The sequence below is a fragment of the Trachurus trachurus genome, assembly GCF_905171665.1.
Source record: "Trachurus trachurus genome assembly, chromosome: 5".
NCBI lineage: Eukaryota > Metazoa > Chordata > Actinopteri > Carangiformes > Carangidae > Trachurus > Trachurus trachurus.
In genome coordinates, this window is record NC_139896.1 from 4539392 (window position 1) to 4556897 (window position 17506).

The 17506-nt window shown below is 39.6% G+C and overlaps 1 protein-coding gene across 1 annotated transcript in view; it reads left to right on the plus strand.

Moving 5' to 3' along the window:
- Positions 1–17506, plus strand: part of kdm5ba (lysine demethylase 5Ba) — a 35226-nt gene that overhangs the window by 2331 nt on the left and 15389 nt on the right. The window contains exons 2-18 of the mRNA XM_083971100.1: positions 2869–2946; positions 3071–3193; positions 3306–3476; positions 4117–4242; positions 4646–4745; positions 4844–4953; positions 5511–5669; positions 5836–5955; positions 9229–9387; positions 10144–10325; positions 11197–11359; positions 11499–11618; positions 13119–13313; positions 13972–14153; positions 14975–15099; positions 15285–15435; positions 16689–16809. Of these exons, the coding sequence (XP_083827226.1) occupies positions 2869–2946; positions 3071–3193; positions 3306–3476; positions 4117–4242; positions 4646–4745; positions 4844–4953; positions 5511–5669; positions 5836–5955; positions 9229–9387; positions 10144–10325; positions 11197–11359; positions 11499–11618; positions 13119–13313; positions 13972–14153; positions 14975–15099; positions 15285–15435; positions 16689–16809 (2385 nt within the window). The remainder of the gene's footprint in view (positions 1–2868; positions 2947–3070; positions 3194–3305; positions 3477–4116; positions 4243–4645; positions 4746–4843; positions 4954–5510; positions 5670–5835; positions 5956–9228; positions 9388–10143; positions 10326–11196; positions 11360–11498; positions 11619–13118; positions 13314–13971; positions 14154–14974; positions 15100–15284; positions 15436–16688; positions 16810–17506) is intronic.

The following is a 17506-nucleotide window of genomic DNA, read 5'->3' on the forward strand; positions in this document are numbered from 1 at the left end:
GTTGTGGTCCACTACTAGACTTTTTAGCCTGAACAATTCAGGATATTACCACAAGTCGTTTAAATTTACTGGCATCTTTATGACCACTATGGCAGGTTTTTAAAGCGCAGGGTAATTCTCTTAATTACGTACCATATGGTGGAGAAGCAGCAGGTCCTCAAATAAATAAAAAGTGCAAATACAATATCTGCTCTAGTTTTATTTATGTATACATTACAAAAAGGAACTATGTGTACTTTTAAAATCCACCATTTATTCTACTGATGTCTGCAGGCTTCGGTTTCTATTGAATAGGCCTATTCAGACCAGTCCTGGACAAACACACTAATAAATTAAATCTAGAGCTGCAACAATTAATTAGTTTATCGAACAATAATTGATTTATTAAATCAATTGTCAACTCTTTTGATAATCTAATAATCGGTTGGAGTAGTTTTATAAGAAAAAAAAGTCCAAATTCTCTGATTCCAGCTTCTTAAATGTGAATATTTCTGGTTTCTTTGTTCCTTTATGACAATAAACCAAGTCTCTCTTTGGTTTGTGGACAAAACAAGACATTTGAGGACATCGTCTGGTGGTTTGAGAAACACAGATTGATATTTTTTTTTAACATTTTATTGACCAAACAACTAATCATTTAAATAATGAACAGATTAATTGATAATGAAAATAGTTAGTTGCAGCTCTATCTAAATCCGACAGTGTTGGACATCCTGGACCAGGCCTGTACACATTGTGTGCACGTAACATCCTGTATTTTTAGATAGCATCTACTGGCCTGAGAGCTTGTTGTGTTTTGTTTCCATTTTCTCTTCTACCTGTTTTTCTCTTGAAAAGCTTTAAAGAAAGAGACAGAGAGAGAGAGCGTTTTTAGGAAGGAAGACGACATTGCACCACAACCTGTTTCTGATCAGTGATTTCTGGGTGCACAGTATGCGGTCAGTGTTTCCTCCAGGGGCTTTTACATCGGTTACATTTCGACTTGTTGATGTTAGTAGCGCACATGCAAATGATTCTCAGTTGATTGTGTTATGGCTGCTTGTGGTTAACTTCTCACCACTTTTTGTGTATTTATCATTTTTTACCAGAGAGGGAAAGCTCGTCCTGGGGCTCAAAACTGTGCTTTGATTGTTGAAATCTTAACTGGCGTGGTCGTGGTCATCGGACTCGGACTTTAGGAATAGTCAGAAAAAAGAAAAGGGGAAAAAAAAAAAACCCCAGTGCAGTTCCATATGTTTCACAACAATTGTTTTCCTTTTGTGGCCGCACATTTGTGGGTCTAATCCAGCTTTGTCTACGGATGATAAGGTGGCGTTAGAGCAGCCATTGTTGTTCCTGTTCTGACTGGCAGCGTTCAGACCAAGAAGAAAAAGAGCCTGTCCAAAGTAAAACCCAGCACATGTTGTGTGTCACATTTTATTATTTTATTCTGTTAATGCCTAAATGACAGGTGGTCGCTTGATGATTATTATTTTTCTCAATTATTTTCTGTGCTATCTAAGGTGTGAATTTGACCCTAATTTCCCAGTTTGACTGTGTGAGGTCACATGATCTGTTTACTTATCTTGCATGTTAATTTCATTTAATTTTTTTTTTAATTTTTCATTGCATGAGCTGCTGTAGTGTAAATATGGAGCTGATTCCATGATGTAATCCAGTGTTTTTTAAGGACAAAACTAAAACGTCAGTCCAGTGTTGACAGGTCCATTTCTGATACAGATGCAATAACAAGTTATCTCACAAATCAGTCTTTATAACGTTGGTCTTTGGTAAATATTCCCCTTCATGAGATGTCACAGTCCGCTATCACATATTTTATGATATAAAACTGATATGATTATTGCCGATTATTGAGCAGTTGTTGCTCAATATCAAAGCTCGTGAAGCCTTCTAGTCATGCAGGAAGTTGTGTGGTCGAGCATGAGTAGGTGTATTTTCAACACGGTGTGAAAGTGCGGAAGAGCAGCAGTGCATTCAGCAAGTCTTCAGACCCCTTCGGTTTATTTTGACACTTTTTCCTGCTGCAGACTTGTGCTAGACAGAGGAAGAAGTCATTTAAGTGTAAATTGATGAGGGGAAATCATAATTTTTATTTTTAGCATCAGGCTGCAACATAAGTGTCACGCTGCACACATATCCGTTTTTTTATTTGCCATTAAGACAGTGTGTGTGTGTGTGTGTGTGCTGTAGTCCACACACCTTTGTTTTATCAATTTCATTCAAAGATTATGACAAAAATCTAAAGACGTTTTAAAATCCTGATATTCGATTTGAAAGCAGAAAGTTTGTTTATTTACTTTCACAGTTTTCCGCATGCTTGCCACACATTTTATAGCGTAGGTGTCGTGTGTGCATTGATGCAACAGTGACTTCCTGTTGAGCTGCTTTTAATTACAGGCTTTGGATTCACCTGAAGTTTATTTGGTGTTTCGACATTTACATTTTTTTTATTCCCTGTTGCGTCAGACCTGCTACAGTGTTTCTAAAATCACACTGAGTGTTGAGTAGCAACAATCAAATGGTCTTTATTCCAACTCATTTACTTCAACTGTGTTAAAATATAAATTGCACTGAACTTGCTGCTGAAAATCCTCCTGAATATTAAAAACCTATTTATTTCTGCTGTTTGAGTAACTTTAACCAAAACCCACACAAAGAAATTCAGCTTCCTCTGTTTGTGTGTTTGTGATGAAACTGTACAATTGTGGCTTCAGGCTTGTTTTTGAGTGGTTGGACTAAAACTATTCAAACTTGTAATATTAGACATATTCTTAAACATAACTTGATTGTGATGCTTCTGTTTTAGTGTAACCGTAAAACACACGGTTTGATTTTTGTTTAATAAATATCTTTTCTTTATTCGCTCAGGAGTGGCAGCCTCCGTTTGCGTGTGACGTCGACAGACTGAAGTTCACGCCACGAATACAAAGACTCAATGAACTCGAGGTATTTCATATGTTAGGTTTCATGTGTAAAGTAAATTAGACTTTTACCTCCTTCTTCTTCAAACTGCTTTCTCCTTTTAACAATGAAATGTTGATTAAACAACTTGTTGCGTCCTGTTTTTTAGGCTCAGACCAGAGTTAAGCTCAACTTCCTGGATCAAATAGCTAAATTCTGGGAGCTCCAAGGATGCACTCTGAAAATTCCTCATGTGGAAAGAAAGATTTTGGATCTTTACCAGTTGAACAAAGTATGTGCAAATTCTAGTTTTTTATAATTGGACTGTTTATTTACACATGAATGGGAATGGTGACACACTGAACTCATGGTTTCTCTCTCTCTCTCTCTCTCTGTGTTTGCAGCTGGTAAACGAAGAGGGAGGGTTCGACGCCGTCTGCAGAGAACGGCGCTGGACAAAGATCTCCGTCAAGTTGGGTTTCGCTCCGGGAAAGGCCATCGGCTCTCACCTGCGCGCTCATTATGAGAGGATCCTCTACCCATACAACCTGTTCCAGGCCGGAGCCAATTTGGCCGTACGTAAAATAGAATAGAGTGGATGTTTACTGGAAGAATTTTCAGTCCATTCTCATATTTATTATTTTATTATTTATTATTATAAAGTCATAGCTGCTGTTTGTGGCTGTTGGTTTCTCACTGAAGCTTGTTTCAGACACATTTGTTTGCAGAAGTGAAACACTGTTGACAAAGACAGACAGTTTGTTTATATTGGACTGTTAGTGTTACTAGGTGATGAAACAGCTACAACACCTATCCAATAATCATCAAGAATCACAAAACTCTTCAGTTCTTAGCAAATAATGAATCTTACAATCAAAATCAAATCAAGTTTGTCATTGTGCTGTACAGCAGTGCAGACACAATGAGAGAGAGTTTCTTCAATAATCAATAATCCAATAGAAAAAAAACCACACACACATTGCATCTTGTATTAGATTACGAGTTATATTAGTATTTATGAAGTGGCCCATGCTTTCAACATTTCAGCATTTCAAATGTTTCCTTCTTTAAAGTTTGTGCAAGCACTAGTGGATTTTGCTTTGTCCAGTCTACAGCTAATCAGTTTTATTGAAAGATAATTTCACAATCCAACTAACTAACTGGTCCAGTTCATTATTAAAAATGACAGAGGGTCTTCTTCACTTCCTCCTGCAGAAGGCCACCTTGACCAATGACACTAAAGATAAGGAGTACACTCCCCATGACCTGCCGCAGCGTCAGTCCGTGCAGCCCCAGGAAACCTGCAGCATCGCACGCCGGGCGAAACGAATGAGATCTGAGGTGAGAGGAGTGTGGTCTCTGTTTGTTTGTGTGTTTGTTTCTCACTGTCCTCTCATGTTACCGCATCAATCGTAATGTGATTGTTTGACGTTGGTACCTATACGGCTTTGATGCTCACTCAGAGGTTCACCACACAGCATTGTTGGCACTGAGACACAAACGTCTTGTGACTCTCTTCAGCGTTCACACAAAGACGTATTTACATTTGGTGTCCAAGAGCAGCTGACTTTAATTCAAACTGAGCCTACGGCCATTTTTTTTTGTGTGTGTGTGTGTGGATTTAAAGGGTCAAGACACACGTTGAGCATTAGTCCCCTGGTTTAAACGCATATACACTCAACAACGTCCTACAGACAAACCTGTGTCTCTGTGTCTCTGACTCTTGGCTGTGATTCTCTGACAGCGAGGCGGAGGTGGCGTGAAAACCGAACCGGGAGAGATTTGTGAGAATCGTCCCAATCTCAGGAGGAGGATGGGAACGTTTTCTGCCAAACCAGAGCCCGGTAAGAGAACAAAGACAAACCAGAAAGCTGATTGACAACGGGATTTGTTCTCTATCGTTGGAGAATCATTGAGCTTCCACTGTGTCCGTGTGTTTCAGTGAGAATGGCTGTGACCGAGGTGAAGAAGGAGCCGATCGAACACGAGGATCCCACAGAATATGAAGAAACGCTATTAATAAATAATATTAACAAGCCTCCTCAGAATAAAGTAAGTTTCCTTCTGTTGTGTTGAAATCAGGATTTACGTCGTAATACACACATGTTTACCAGAGGTGCTGGAAATAAATCATTTCAAAGATTCATCGAGATTCTGATTCGAACCGATTTTTAAATTCAAATAATTCATTCAAGTTTGATGATTTTGATCACATACACAGATGGTGGTTTATTTTATTTTAAAGCACAATGCCAAGATTTACATTTTGTTTTTGAGAAATTAACAAATGCACCTTTTAAGTAATCGAGGCCTTTTCTGTTCAGACTCCAAAGAAGCTGCTGTATTGTAGAAATCATGCATTTAAATTATATTTTATTTTATGTAAATAAATAGTTATCATATTTATCTGACTATTAATGTTACTTAATGAAAAAGCAACATAGAAAATTGTATAATCGTGTCGAACCAAATCGTAATTGAATGGTGAGTCCAGTGAAGATGCGATTGAACCACTGATGTTAACGCTCTGTTTTGCTGTGTGTGGTCAGGTTAACTAATGTTTTTCTGTGTGTGGTCAGGTTAACTAATGTTTTTCTGTGTGTGGTCAGGTGGACACCTACATGTGTCTGGTGTGCGGCCTTGGGACAGCTGAGGACCGCCTGCTGCTGTGCGACGGCTGCGATGACAGCTATCACATCTTCTGTCTGATCCCTCCTCTCCACGACGTTCCCAAAGGCGACTGGCGGTGTCCCAAGTGCCTGGCTCAGGTGAGCTCTCCGAGCCCCCCCCCCAAACCCCCCCCGACATCCTCCGGGGAGATGAATCCTGACAGGGAAATGTTCTAATTGGGAAGCAGGAGAATAATCCAGGATGTGCTGCAGATGTCAGTGGGTTTGTTTTTAACTTCACATCCCGGCGTCTTTATTCTCACAGGAATGTGGCAAACCACCTGTCGCTTTCGGCTTCGAGCAGGCGGGCAGGAGCTACACCCTCCAAACCTTCGGAGACATGGCCGACTCCTTCAAGTCCGATTACTTCAACATGCCGGTTCACGTGAGTTCACATCACGCACTTTCAGACCTGGCTCGTTTGGAGCATTTGTTTCCGAAACAGGGAGCGTTTAACCCCAAAGATCGGTTTGTTTGCACTTATTATTACCTCTTTTTCTTCCAAACTGGTTAGAGTGCCTGACTTAGCACCAGTTCTTTGCTTTTCCACCGCCTAAGCACTGTTTCTGGGTTCTTAAAACTGGTTCCAAACTGGTTCCAAGCCAAGCACAGACTCTGAGCTGGTCCAGTGCTAAGAACCGATGACGCACCGATGACGAGCGAGTCATTTTACGCTCTGACTCTTTTTCTTTTTGGCCAGGTTTGGGGGTTTTGGGTTCAGTTGGGGCCAAGATATATATACACAACTCGGATCGGGCCGGGTTTTAATTTCCAGGCCTGTTCTTTGGTTTTTGTTTTTCCCGGGTAACTTCCTCCTCCTCCTTCTTCTTCCGAGTAAGAACAGTTGGTTCGCGCATGGCATTTTTTTTACAACTTTGGACCGTGTGAACACAGATGACCCAAAATAAAAATGCAACAGTTTGATAGGTTTTAGCCTCGTGAATCAGAACAAAGCAAAAACGAGCCACAGGTCTGAATCCAGTCCACCCTTAGTTTTCATTTTTCTGGTAACGGCACTTGATATCAGTCACCTTGGTTTAATTCTGATGGGAAAACATATGGATGAGAGTTTCTGTTTGTGTTTCTAGAAGTCTCGAGAGTGTCTGATACTTAGTGATGAGAAGAGATTATTTAAATTATTAACGACAGGATCAGCTTAAAAAATAAAAAAAAGATTAGATAAATTCAAGGAAAATACACTTCAACGTCAGATTTAATGATCATTTGGCCTGTCTTCGCTGGGTCCTGTTGAATCCCCCAGTTGGACACAACAAACAAACACCTGACCCTTCAGTCGGAGCCTCTTTTAACACAAGTGAAGGCAAACAACAGCTTCGTAGTGCAGTTGTCACTGATGATCAGCTCCTCTGCTGCAGACGGTTAAATAAATAATCAGCTCTTTGAGTTCTGTAGAAAATCAGAACTGGTCCAGACAAGAGTAGTTTTAAAACCAAAGGTGTGGCGATGAAGGAAGTTGACTCTTATTTTGATGGCACAAAACGTTTATAATTAGATTTGGGCATTATCTTTTACAACCTACCGGCCTGTTCCCCAAACAAACATAATTTATGTTAATATATAACCCCAAATGTGTGTGTGTGTGTGTGTTTCCTGACAGAGAAATCGAAACCATCCTAATATTATTATTTTTTATTTAGACAAAGGAGTGAGAGCTAACAAGCCATGCTTCTTCTTCACTCCTTTTCAAACTATTTTGTTCTGTGTTTTATTATTTTGCATCCTCAATGTTCATTCCTACTTTATGCTGTGCAGAGAATTTGCTTCGCAGCAATCAGGAAGCCTTGTGCTATTTGCATATTCGGAAGAAACAGGACAAACAAAATGCACAAAATATCCCGGTTTATGAAATTGTTCTATTTTTTAAAAATCATTTTTAAAATAAAAGAGAAAGGTGTTGTTCTGGGGCTGCAGGCAGATTTTGGCAGATTTTAAAGGGAAACTCTCTGGACTCTGTTATTTGCTTTTATGACTTTGGTCTGGAACAAAGGAATGCTTTGATAACACACTTTGCAGAGAAAGTCCTGTTTGTCTTATCTAATGCTTTGGGGAGGAGGAGGAGGAGGAGGAGGGGGGGGAGGGAGAGAGGTGGGGGTGGGGGAGGTTGAGTATCAGCGTCTCTCTTGCTTTGTGCCCGACTCTCCCTTTTTTTTTTTTTTTTTGAACACACAGGCGTCAGTCCAGCTCTGTGGCCTCGTACCTCCGCTGCCGGCTCATTGCCACAACAACAACAACAATGCCTCGGCGTTCTGCGTTCATATCTTTTATACAGAACAACGAGGCGGAATAAAAGTGCAACATTCCTGCCCTGATCCGGCTGCAGGCGGAAAACCTCAGCCGAAACAAAATCATTATATTCGTCTAAACAATAAAAAGCACAGATTCTAACATTTCATTTTATTTCTCATTCTTTTATTTATTGAGTCGGGACAATGCACATTCATCAACATTGATGTATTAAGCATCAGTGTTGATGAATGTGCCGGACTTGGCATAACTCAGTGGTTCCCAACCTTTTTTGGCTTGTGACCCCATTTTGACATCACAAATCACAGAAACAGTCTATTTCAATCTGCTATCTGGCTCTGTGCACCACCAGATAAATGTGCACTTTAAGTGTCCAAACTGTCCGCTGATGTGTCAAAAAACAATATACAATATTTATTACACAATAGCCTAATTACTATTCATCTTTTTGAATCCTGCACCTGACAAATAACCCAAAGTATGAAAAAACTAATACTAAAACTAAGCATTTAGAAAAAAACAAAACTAACAAAAACTAGCAAACCCGCTTTAAAAACGAATTAAAATGAACTGAATTAGAGAAAAAGAAAGTCAAAACAAAATAAAATTAAACTATAATGAAAAATCCAACACTATGATAACCTTGGCTTGGTGTTTTTAATCATCATTTTAAATACAATATGAATTAGTTAAAAACATATTTTTCAGTCATTTCTTTTCATCAATTACTAGACATTTGAGGCAACCCGACGTGGGGTCTCGACACCAAGGTTTAGAGGTAAATGCAGAGACTGCTTGATGAAAAACTGTCCCTGAAGGCAACGTGCATCAGCAGTTTTGGATGAATTTCCCTCTAAAACAACTCTGTCTGGTAACGTTGTGTTATTATCTCATAGCGTGGTGAATGTGCAGCTCACAACTTGTCCACCAGAGCGTTGTGGAGTTGTTGGATTGTGTATTTGATGAGTTTGATGAGGGAAACCAAGAAATCCCATAATGAGCCTCCGTAACGTAGCTCTGAGCAGCTCACAGCTCTGCTCCGCCGTTCTAAAAAATAGCTTGCACCGACAATTAAAGGTAACGAACCTACTGCTATGACTATAGGGATTATGGCAATGGGCCAATTTGCCAAAATGTTGAACTATCCCTTTAAACTATATGGGTAAATGTCTGATTTATTTTTAACCAATGTTTGAGAATTTTTTTTTTGAAGTGTGTAGTTTCTTCTGCCAGAACTGCTGATAATTTTGCAGCAGCTGCTTGTTTTGTTTTTGCGTGGACATATAGCGCTGTATCATCAGCATATAACTGAATAAATGAACACTACATACTACACATTGAGGATGTTTTCTGTATTTATTTGTGTTTAATAGAGTTGTTCTTTGTTTTTCAGATGGTTCCCACAGAGCTGGTGGAGAAGGAGTTCTGGCGTCTCGTCAGCACCATCGAGGAGGACGTCACCGTGGAGTACGGAGCAGACATCGCCTCCAAGGAGTTTGGGAGTGGTTTCCCTGTGAGGAACAGCCACTTTGAAATCACTCCTGAGGACGAGGTACAAATCATCTGCTGCTGCTGCTGTTGTTATGGCGACGCTGTCACAATTCATATATTCACCGAGTCATTATTCTAATGTATTGAACTGAGAGCTGAAATTAGTCTTATATAGTCTCTTTAATATCTAATTAAGCTAAAAATAAAGGGCACGATCATACAAAACAATGCTGTGAACCTTTGACATCATGTTTTTGTTGAGTTCATAGTTTACATTAAGGGTAAATAATAGTTTCAAAGATGCATCTAGATTCAATGCGGTTATGTCACAGAATCGATTTTAAAATTCAAATAATTCATTCAAGTTTGATGATGTTGTTTACACATAGAGATATTATGATTATTATCATTATTTATTGTATTTTAAGGCACAATGCCAAGATTTACGTTTTGCTTTTGAGAACTTAACAAGTGAACCTTTAAGTAATCGAGGCCGTTTCTTTTTCTTGGTATGTTCAGACTCCAAGGAAGCTGCTGTATTGTGGAAATGCATTTAAATTATATTTTCTATTTCATTTTATGTAAATAAAAGATGATTTATCTTAATTAATGAAAAAGCCATGTGAGGCAACATAGAAAATTGAGGATGTGATGCATCGTATAATCCACTCGAACCGTATCGTAGACTGATGAATCGTAATCGGATTGAATCGTGAGGCCAGTGAAGATGCACACCACTAGTTTACATGGATGCGTTAGAGTGTGTATGTGTGTGTATGTGTTGAGTTGAGACCTGTGTGTGTCCTCTGCCCTGCAGCATTACCTGAGCAGCGGCTGGAACCTGAACAACATGCCGGTGCTGGACTCCTCGGTTCTGACTCACATCACGGCCGACATCTGTGGGATGAAGCTGCCGTGGCTCTACGTGGGCATGTGCTTCTCCTCCTTCTGCTGGCACATCGAGGACCACTGGAGCTACTCCATCAACTATCTGCACTGGTACTAACACATAGTCATTTTAATGTTTAATGTTTCTTACACGAGGAGCAGTCTTGATATTTTCACCCCTGTCTTTGTCAGGAAACAATATCTCTGAAATACCGTAAATCCTCCAATTCATGGGTTTCCAATAGCTCCATTAGAAAGCTCTGGAAAAAAAGATACCACTTCAAAATGATCAGTTCCTCTGGTTTTACTATTCATAGCTATGTGTTTGAGTAAAATTAACACTTTTGTATCATTCTATAACCTACTGACAACATTTCTCCCAAATTGGAAATAAAAATATTGTCATTTAGAGCATTTATTTATTTGCAGAAAATGGCAACAGGTCAAAAATAACAAAAGAATTCCAGTGTTTTCAGACCTTTTAAAATGAATATGAACTTGTTTTCTTTGCATTATACAACAACACAACACTACTTTTTACAATTAGGAAGAGTTAGAAATCAACATTGGTGGAATAATCGCAAATTTTTGATCGCAGCAGTGTTTTTATTTATTTATTTATAATCTTTCTTCCTCATTAAATATGATTTGGTTCAGGTGATCAGCTAAGTAGAGTGAGGTGTGCTTGTGTTGGAGTTCAATAGACACTGGAATCGATGGCTGCCACATGTAGAGAAGCTGATTTATTAAGAACATTTTGGAGTGGTCTCTTTTATTTTTCCAGAGCTGTATATTTTCTGAGAAAAAAGTTGACGCCTTCAATACTTGTTTTCCTTGCTGTATATAATGTTTGTAGAGATCGAGAGAAGTATTTTTCCACTAAGATGTTTGATGACTGGGGCGGTGCGTGGGCGGCCGCCCCATTAAAAAAGAAAAAAAAAAGATGTTTGCTGACCGTGTGTGTGTGTGTGTGTGTGTGTAGGGGGGAGCCGAAGACGTGGTACGGAGCTCCTGGTTACGCTGCTGAGCACCTGGAGTCGGTCATGAAGAGACTGGCACCTGAGCTGTTTGAATCGCAGCCGGATCTCCTTCACCAGCTCGTCACCATCATGAATCCCAACACGCTGATGAACAACGGCGTCCCGGTAATAACAACAAGCTCACATAACGACACATCACAGATTACAAGTTGTTCTTGTTTAACTCTCTGATAAGATTTCAGAGAGAACAAAAAAAAAAAAACGGGATTATAAACATGTGGAAACTTGTGATGTTTGTGTCCAGATCTATCGCACCAACCAGTGTGCAGGAGAGTTTGTCATCACTTTTCCCAGAGCGTATCACAGCGGATTCAACCAGGGGTTCAACTTTGCTGAAGCCGTCAACTTCTGCACAATGGACTGGGTGAGACGTTTTGTTTTGTTTTGTTTTGTTTTGTTTTGTCTGAGGTTGATGGGGGGAAAACAGGAACAGGGATTTGTTAGTGTTAATAATAATAACTTTATTTATAAAGCACCTTTAAAAACACAAGTTTAGAAAGTGCTTCAAAAAACAACAAGTGCCAAAAAACCATAAGAGACGGACGGCCCAAGCAATAGAGCAACAACAACACAGGCAATACAAGAGCCCAACAACAAACTGAGACCAGGAGGAGTCAAATTAAAATGCAGGATGCAGTTGATTAGATAAAAAAAAAAAAAAAAGAGGAGTATACATAATAAAATTAGATTATAAGATGAGATGCAATAAGATAAGAAAAGGTGGGATAAAAGAGTTAAGGGGGGGCACTACAAGTGAAAAGGGTAACAGATACCACCATGAAATTTCCCAAGTTTATCACTTACATTAAGACAAATATTTTTTTGCATTACAGGTTTTGTCAAATTTTGTTTAAATATGTAAAAATGAAGCAACATCTAGTTAAATATGCGCTAATTTGCATACATTTCCAGAGCCGAAATCTGAACAATGGATGAAGCCCCTTTTAAAATTCTTGTTTTATTTTGTTGACATATTAGAGTCAGAAGTTTTTACAGAGGGGATTTTGGATATCTCTTTTTATCACTCTGTAAATGAGAAAATACTGTCATCAGCCCAAAAAAAAATCTAATTTCTCCATGTTTTTAGTAATAAAATGTTGTATAAATCAGGCTGTGAATGATATATCAACAATCCCCTCTGTAAAAACCTTCAGAATATAGAAAGGGATCAAACTGGAAGGTTTGGTGTCTGTAAGTGCTGCTGAAGTGGAGATTTCTAGCTCAGAGTCTGAGTCTGAAAAACTCTTTCTGAGAAAACAACCTTTAAAGATTTGTACTGTAAAATTACATAGATTGTTATTGTCAATCGTACTTTTACGATTTGTTGTGGATACGGAGGACATGACAATTTTGGGGCCCAGATCATTGTTCAGGAGAGAGAGAGCTTTACAATGACACCTGGCATGACATGGGTCAGACAAATTTTTGGTGAATTTAGGAGAAATCTACTGACGAAAGAGACAAAATGAAGTAAAATAAAAACCTTAATGTGGATTTTCTACCATTTCTTTCCACTTTTCTGAAAGAAGACATGTTAAGGAGGAAAAATAGCCCCAAATCTTAAAATTGATCAGTGCATGAAAACAGCCTGTAGTGTCTCGCCTTAAAACAGAAGAAGGTGTAAAAGTAAAAGTAAAAATAAGAGCATTGGAGTAAAACTGTGTGGTAAAATAGATGATGAAGAATGAAAGAAGAGGATGACACCACATAAAAGCAAGTCTGTAAAAGTGGGTTTTGAAGAAATGGTTTAAAAGTCGACACTTTAAGTTTGCACGCCTTGTCTCCTCGGGCAGGTCGTTCCAAAGCTAATTATTGAATATTGATGCCAATATTAATGCCTTCTTCTCTCCATGTTTTGTGGCAGATGCCCATTGGCCGTCAGTGTGTGGCTCACTACCGGCAGCTGAGCCGGTACTGCGTCTTCTCTCATGACGAGATGGTTTGCAACATGGCCGGTAAAGCCGACACGATGGATGTGGAGCTGGCGTCGGCGGTGCAGAAGGAGATGGTCCTCATGGTCCGAGAAGAAGAGGAACTGAGGCAGAAGGTCAAGAAAATGGTGAGTTATTGTCTGTTAAAATATAGTTTCTGTATTTAGATAACATGACATCACAAGTTCAAAGTAATTGTGTTAGATTAAAGGGATAGTTCAACATTAATTGTCGGTGCAAGCTGTTTTTAGAACGGCGGAGCAGAGCCGTGAGCTGCTCAGAGCTACGCTACGGAGGCTCATGGGATTTCTTGGTTTCCCTCATCAAATACACAATCCAACAACTCCAAAACACTCTGGTGGACAAGTTGTGACCTGCACATTCACCACGCTATGAGATAATAATGTAATGTTATGAGACAGAGTTGTTTTAGAGGTAAATACAGAGACTGCTTGATGAAAAACTGCCCCTGAAGGCAACGCGCATCAGCAGTTTTGCATGAATTTACCTCCAAAACAACTCTGTCTGGTAACGTTCTGTTATTATCTCATAGCGATTATGGCAATGGGCCGATTTGCCAATATGTTGAACTATCCCTTTAAAAAACAAGTAACAAAATAACCCGTCACTTTTTTCATTTTTTTTTTTATTGAAAATAGACAGAACAAATGATACACGGATTCTTAATACTATACTGTATATAAAACCATTCAGACAAATGTTTTTTTTTGTCTGCACAACTACAGCTGTGACATTCAGCTCCTCTTGTCTCGTCTCTGTCCCCAGGGCGTGGTGCAATCCCGGCAGGTCGACTATGAAGTGCTCCCAGACGAGGAGCGGCAGTGCTGCAAGTGTTGGACCACCTGCTACCTGTCTGGCGTCACCTGCGCCTGCAGCCCCGGCAAAGTGGTGTGTCTGTACCACGCCAGGAACCTGTGCTCGTGTCCGCAGAGCAACCTCACACTCCAGTGAGTCCTCAGCCATCACACGCTCCTCTGAAATTCACTTGTTTTGTAAAATAAAACCTTCCGATCATCACATAGAATAGTAGTGTGATCGTGATATTTGCAGAAATCAGCAGCTTAACCCGTTTGTTGTCACCTAAACGTGTCAGCAATTCAGTATTTCTTTCATCTGGAAACTAGTTGTACAGTTTCAGCTGTGTTTAACATTTAATTTCATAAAAGAAAGATACATTTCTTTATGTTTTAATCTCAAAGGTGGAAATCAGAATCAGAATCAGAAATGTTTTTATTGCCAAGAGCAGTAAAGTTCAGTTTACAGCACCAGGAACTTGACGTGGTGTCGGGTGCAGGTACAAATAATAGTAAAAGGTGGCTATAAAATAAAAAAAAAGATAAAAATTAAATATTCTAGTGCAAAACATATGCATATACTATATACAATTTAGGATTTAAAGAGATTTAAAACATCCAAATAATGGTTCTTGTCACAATATACCGGTAAATATTTTTCTAAAAATAATCTGTTCTTTGACGTTTGCATGTTGCTAAAAAAAAATTAGAGTTCAGGAAGATAGAACTGATTAAACAACAAAGCACTTTGGTTGTGCAGCAATAATGTAGTTTGATCATTGTGAAATCCCATTTATATAAAAAAAAAAAAAAAAAAGCACTCAACGGCTTCCTGCTTTATTTATAATCTCTCCTCCGATGTAAATTTAGAAATGCATGAATTATACATCTATTTTCTATTACAGAACTGGAACTATAATGAAAAGTGTATTCATCGTCCTGCTTTGTGTTTTTTCTTTGTTTTATTCCCACAGTTACAAGTTTACACTGGATGAGTTGTACCCCATGATGGAGTCGGTGAAGCTGCGTGCGGAGTCGTATAAAGACTGGCTCTGTAGCGTTCAGGAAATCCTGGAGAACAAAGGAAGCAAGAAAAAAGGTTTGAAGAAAAGTCCATATCACAAAACCTTTGTCTCATCTGCACTTCTCCCTCTCTCTCTCTCTCTCTGTCAGTCAGCAACACCGCCTCATGTTTGGGTTTTTCAGGGCGTGAGCAACAGTGTCATTGTAAGTGACGTGTGTAAACATCGACCTTCAGACTTAACAGAACTGTTTCCTGGTCAGGTCTGGAGGAGCTTCACGGCCTGGTGGAGCAGGCGGAAACTAAGGCGTTCCCCCCGGCCAGCCTCCTGGATCAGCTGCGCTCCGTCGCGACGGAGGCGGATAAAGTCGCTGCGATGGCACAACAGCTGCTCAACGGGAAGAGGCAGACGAGGTAGAGCTGCAGATACCGATGACTGTGACACAATAAATATCCACCCCCCCAAAAAAAAAACATTACTTATTGATTCTGACCCACATCATGGGGAAAGAGAAAAGAAACGGCTGCATATAGACATTTAGACATTTAGGGAAATTCTTTTTCACATGACCATTTACATTTCGTTCATATAGTGTCCAGGGCTCCAGACTCATTGGAGCATAGCCGACCCTAACTTAAAATTTTAGGAGCACAAGCAGAAGATTTGGGAGAGCACACTGTTAATCGACTTGTAAAGCAAATATTCACATTTCCTTTTCATGCATGGTCCTCACACACATTGGCCTGACACCTGTAATGACAGATTCCAGATACTTTGAGTCACCTCTTCCACATTTCACCAGTGTTTCCAAAAAAAAAAAAAAAAAACGGAGGCAAATTTACTGTTTGCACATGCGCAAGTAGACAGAAAAATTACTTGTACTGTCTCAAATTTTAGGGGCAAAATGCCTCCATTTAGAGGCGGACTGGAGCCCCAGTGTTCATTTGTTATAATGAAAGTTAGAAAAAATAATGCGCATAACTGTAACTTGTGTTATTAATAACAACAACAGCAAAGATACAATCTATACATTTTATTAAAACGGAAAGTTCTGAGTCATCTGTCGGGACAATAAGCTCCTATGAACTCTTTAAGATACATGGTGCCTGAGCATTAAAATCCATCCTAGAGAATTTAAATGATCTGTTTCACTGTCACTGTCAGGTTTACACCTGGCATTAACATGCATTTTTAGTGATCAGATTGCAATCAGACAGAGCTTGATCACATGAAAGTACAGGTGTAAACGCACCAAAGACGCGTTGAGGACGATTGTGATCTGATCGGTCCAGGACGCTGGCTGTCCTGAATCCGCATGCAGCTATGCAGGAGGAAACACTTCAACTCTTTATTTTCTTTTTTAATTTACCTACACAAATATGTGATCAGAGATGCTTGTTAACGCCAGGTGTAAACAGGTTGTGTGTGTTATCCTGACCTATTAAATGCCAAGTACATAACCATATTACACATTTTACTTATTCTTATTCTATTTTATCTTATTTAACTGTTCTTATTTCTGCTTTTTATTTTAGTAATACTATTTCATTTATCTATGTATATCTCACTTTGTCACTTTCTCACTTTCACTATTCAGGAGTTTGTAACAGAGAAAAATAATTCTGAATCTCAACCAAGCTCAATAATGTGGTGTTGTGTGTTGCAGGTATCGATCCGGAGGAGGAAAGTCTCAGAACCAGAATGAGCTGACGGTGGAGGAGCTGAGGTTGTTTGTCCGACAGTTGGACAGTTTACCGTGCACCATCCGACAGGCTCCTTTACTCAAGGTCGGTGAACTGCTGTTATTTTAAAGGTCATTTTAAAAAATCATGATCCAGGGGCCAAAATTAGTAGCTGCTGTGCTGTGATGGACCTGATCAGACTGGTGGTGGTCCACCGTAACCAGATCCCCCGAAAGCCCCCGCAAATAATACATCCACAAGAAGTTAAGTGGCAAGTTGCACCTTTTCGTCGGCTTATTATTTGCGGATTTTTTTTTATAGCCTATATAACGTCACTGCAACATGCGGCTCTCAGTGCTTGTCGGTGTTGTGTCTATAAATTGTGAAATAACTTTTCCTCGATAGAAATATGAGACGTGGTCGATAGGTTTCATTCATTCATGTTTTGGCAGACAATACAAATAACCAATGATAATGAGATTTCCACCGCGCCGAACCAATCATGTGGCTGGAATAGAGCCAGTCAACAGTAACATGTGCATTTGTTTGGGTTGCTGCAGATGTGCACATCAGCTGACACCGCCGGTAAAAGAGAGAGAGAGAATGAGTGTTGTCTCGAAAAAAAAACAGTAAAGGAGAACTTGGACAAGTGACTGAAAAGACGCGTGGTGCGTAATGGAGACACCAGGCAGCTGGAGCGGACCGTGGTCACGGTGCGGCCGCTCTGCTGCTCACCTCAGTGTGTGCGACAACTCATTCATGGTTGTCTCTGATTACACTGGTAACAGCCTTCCTATTCACC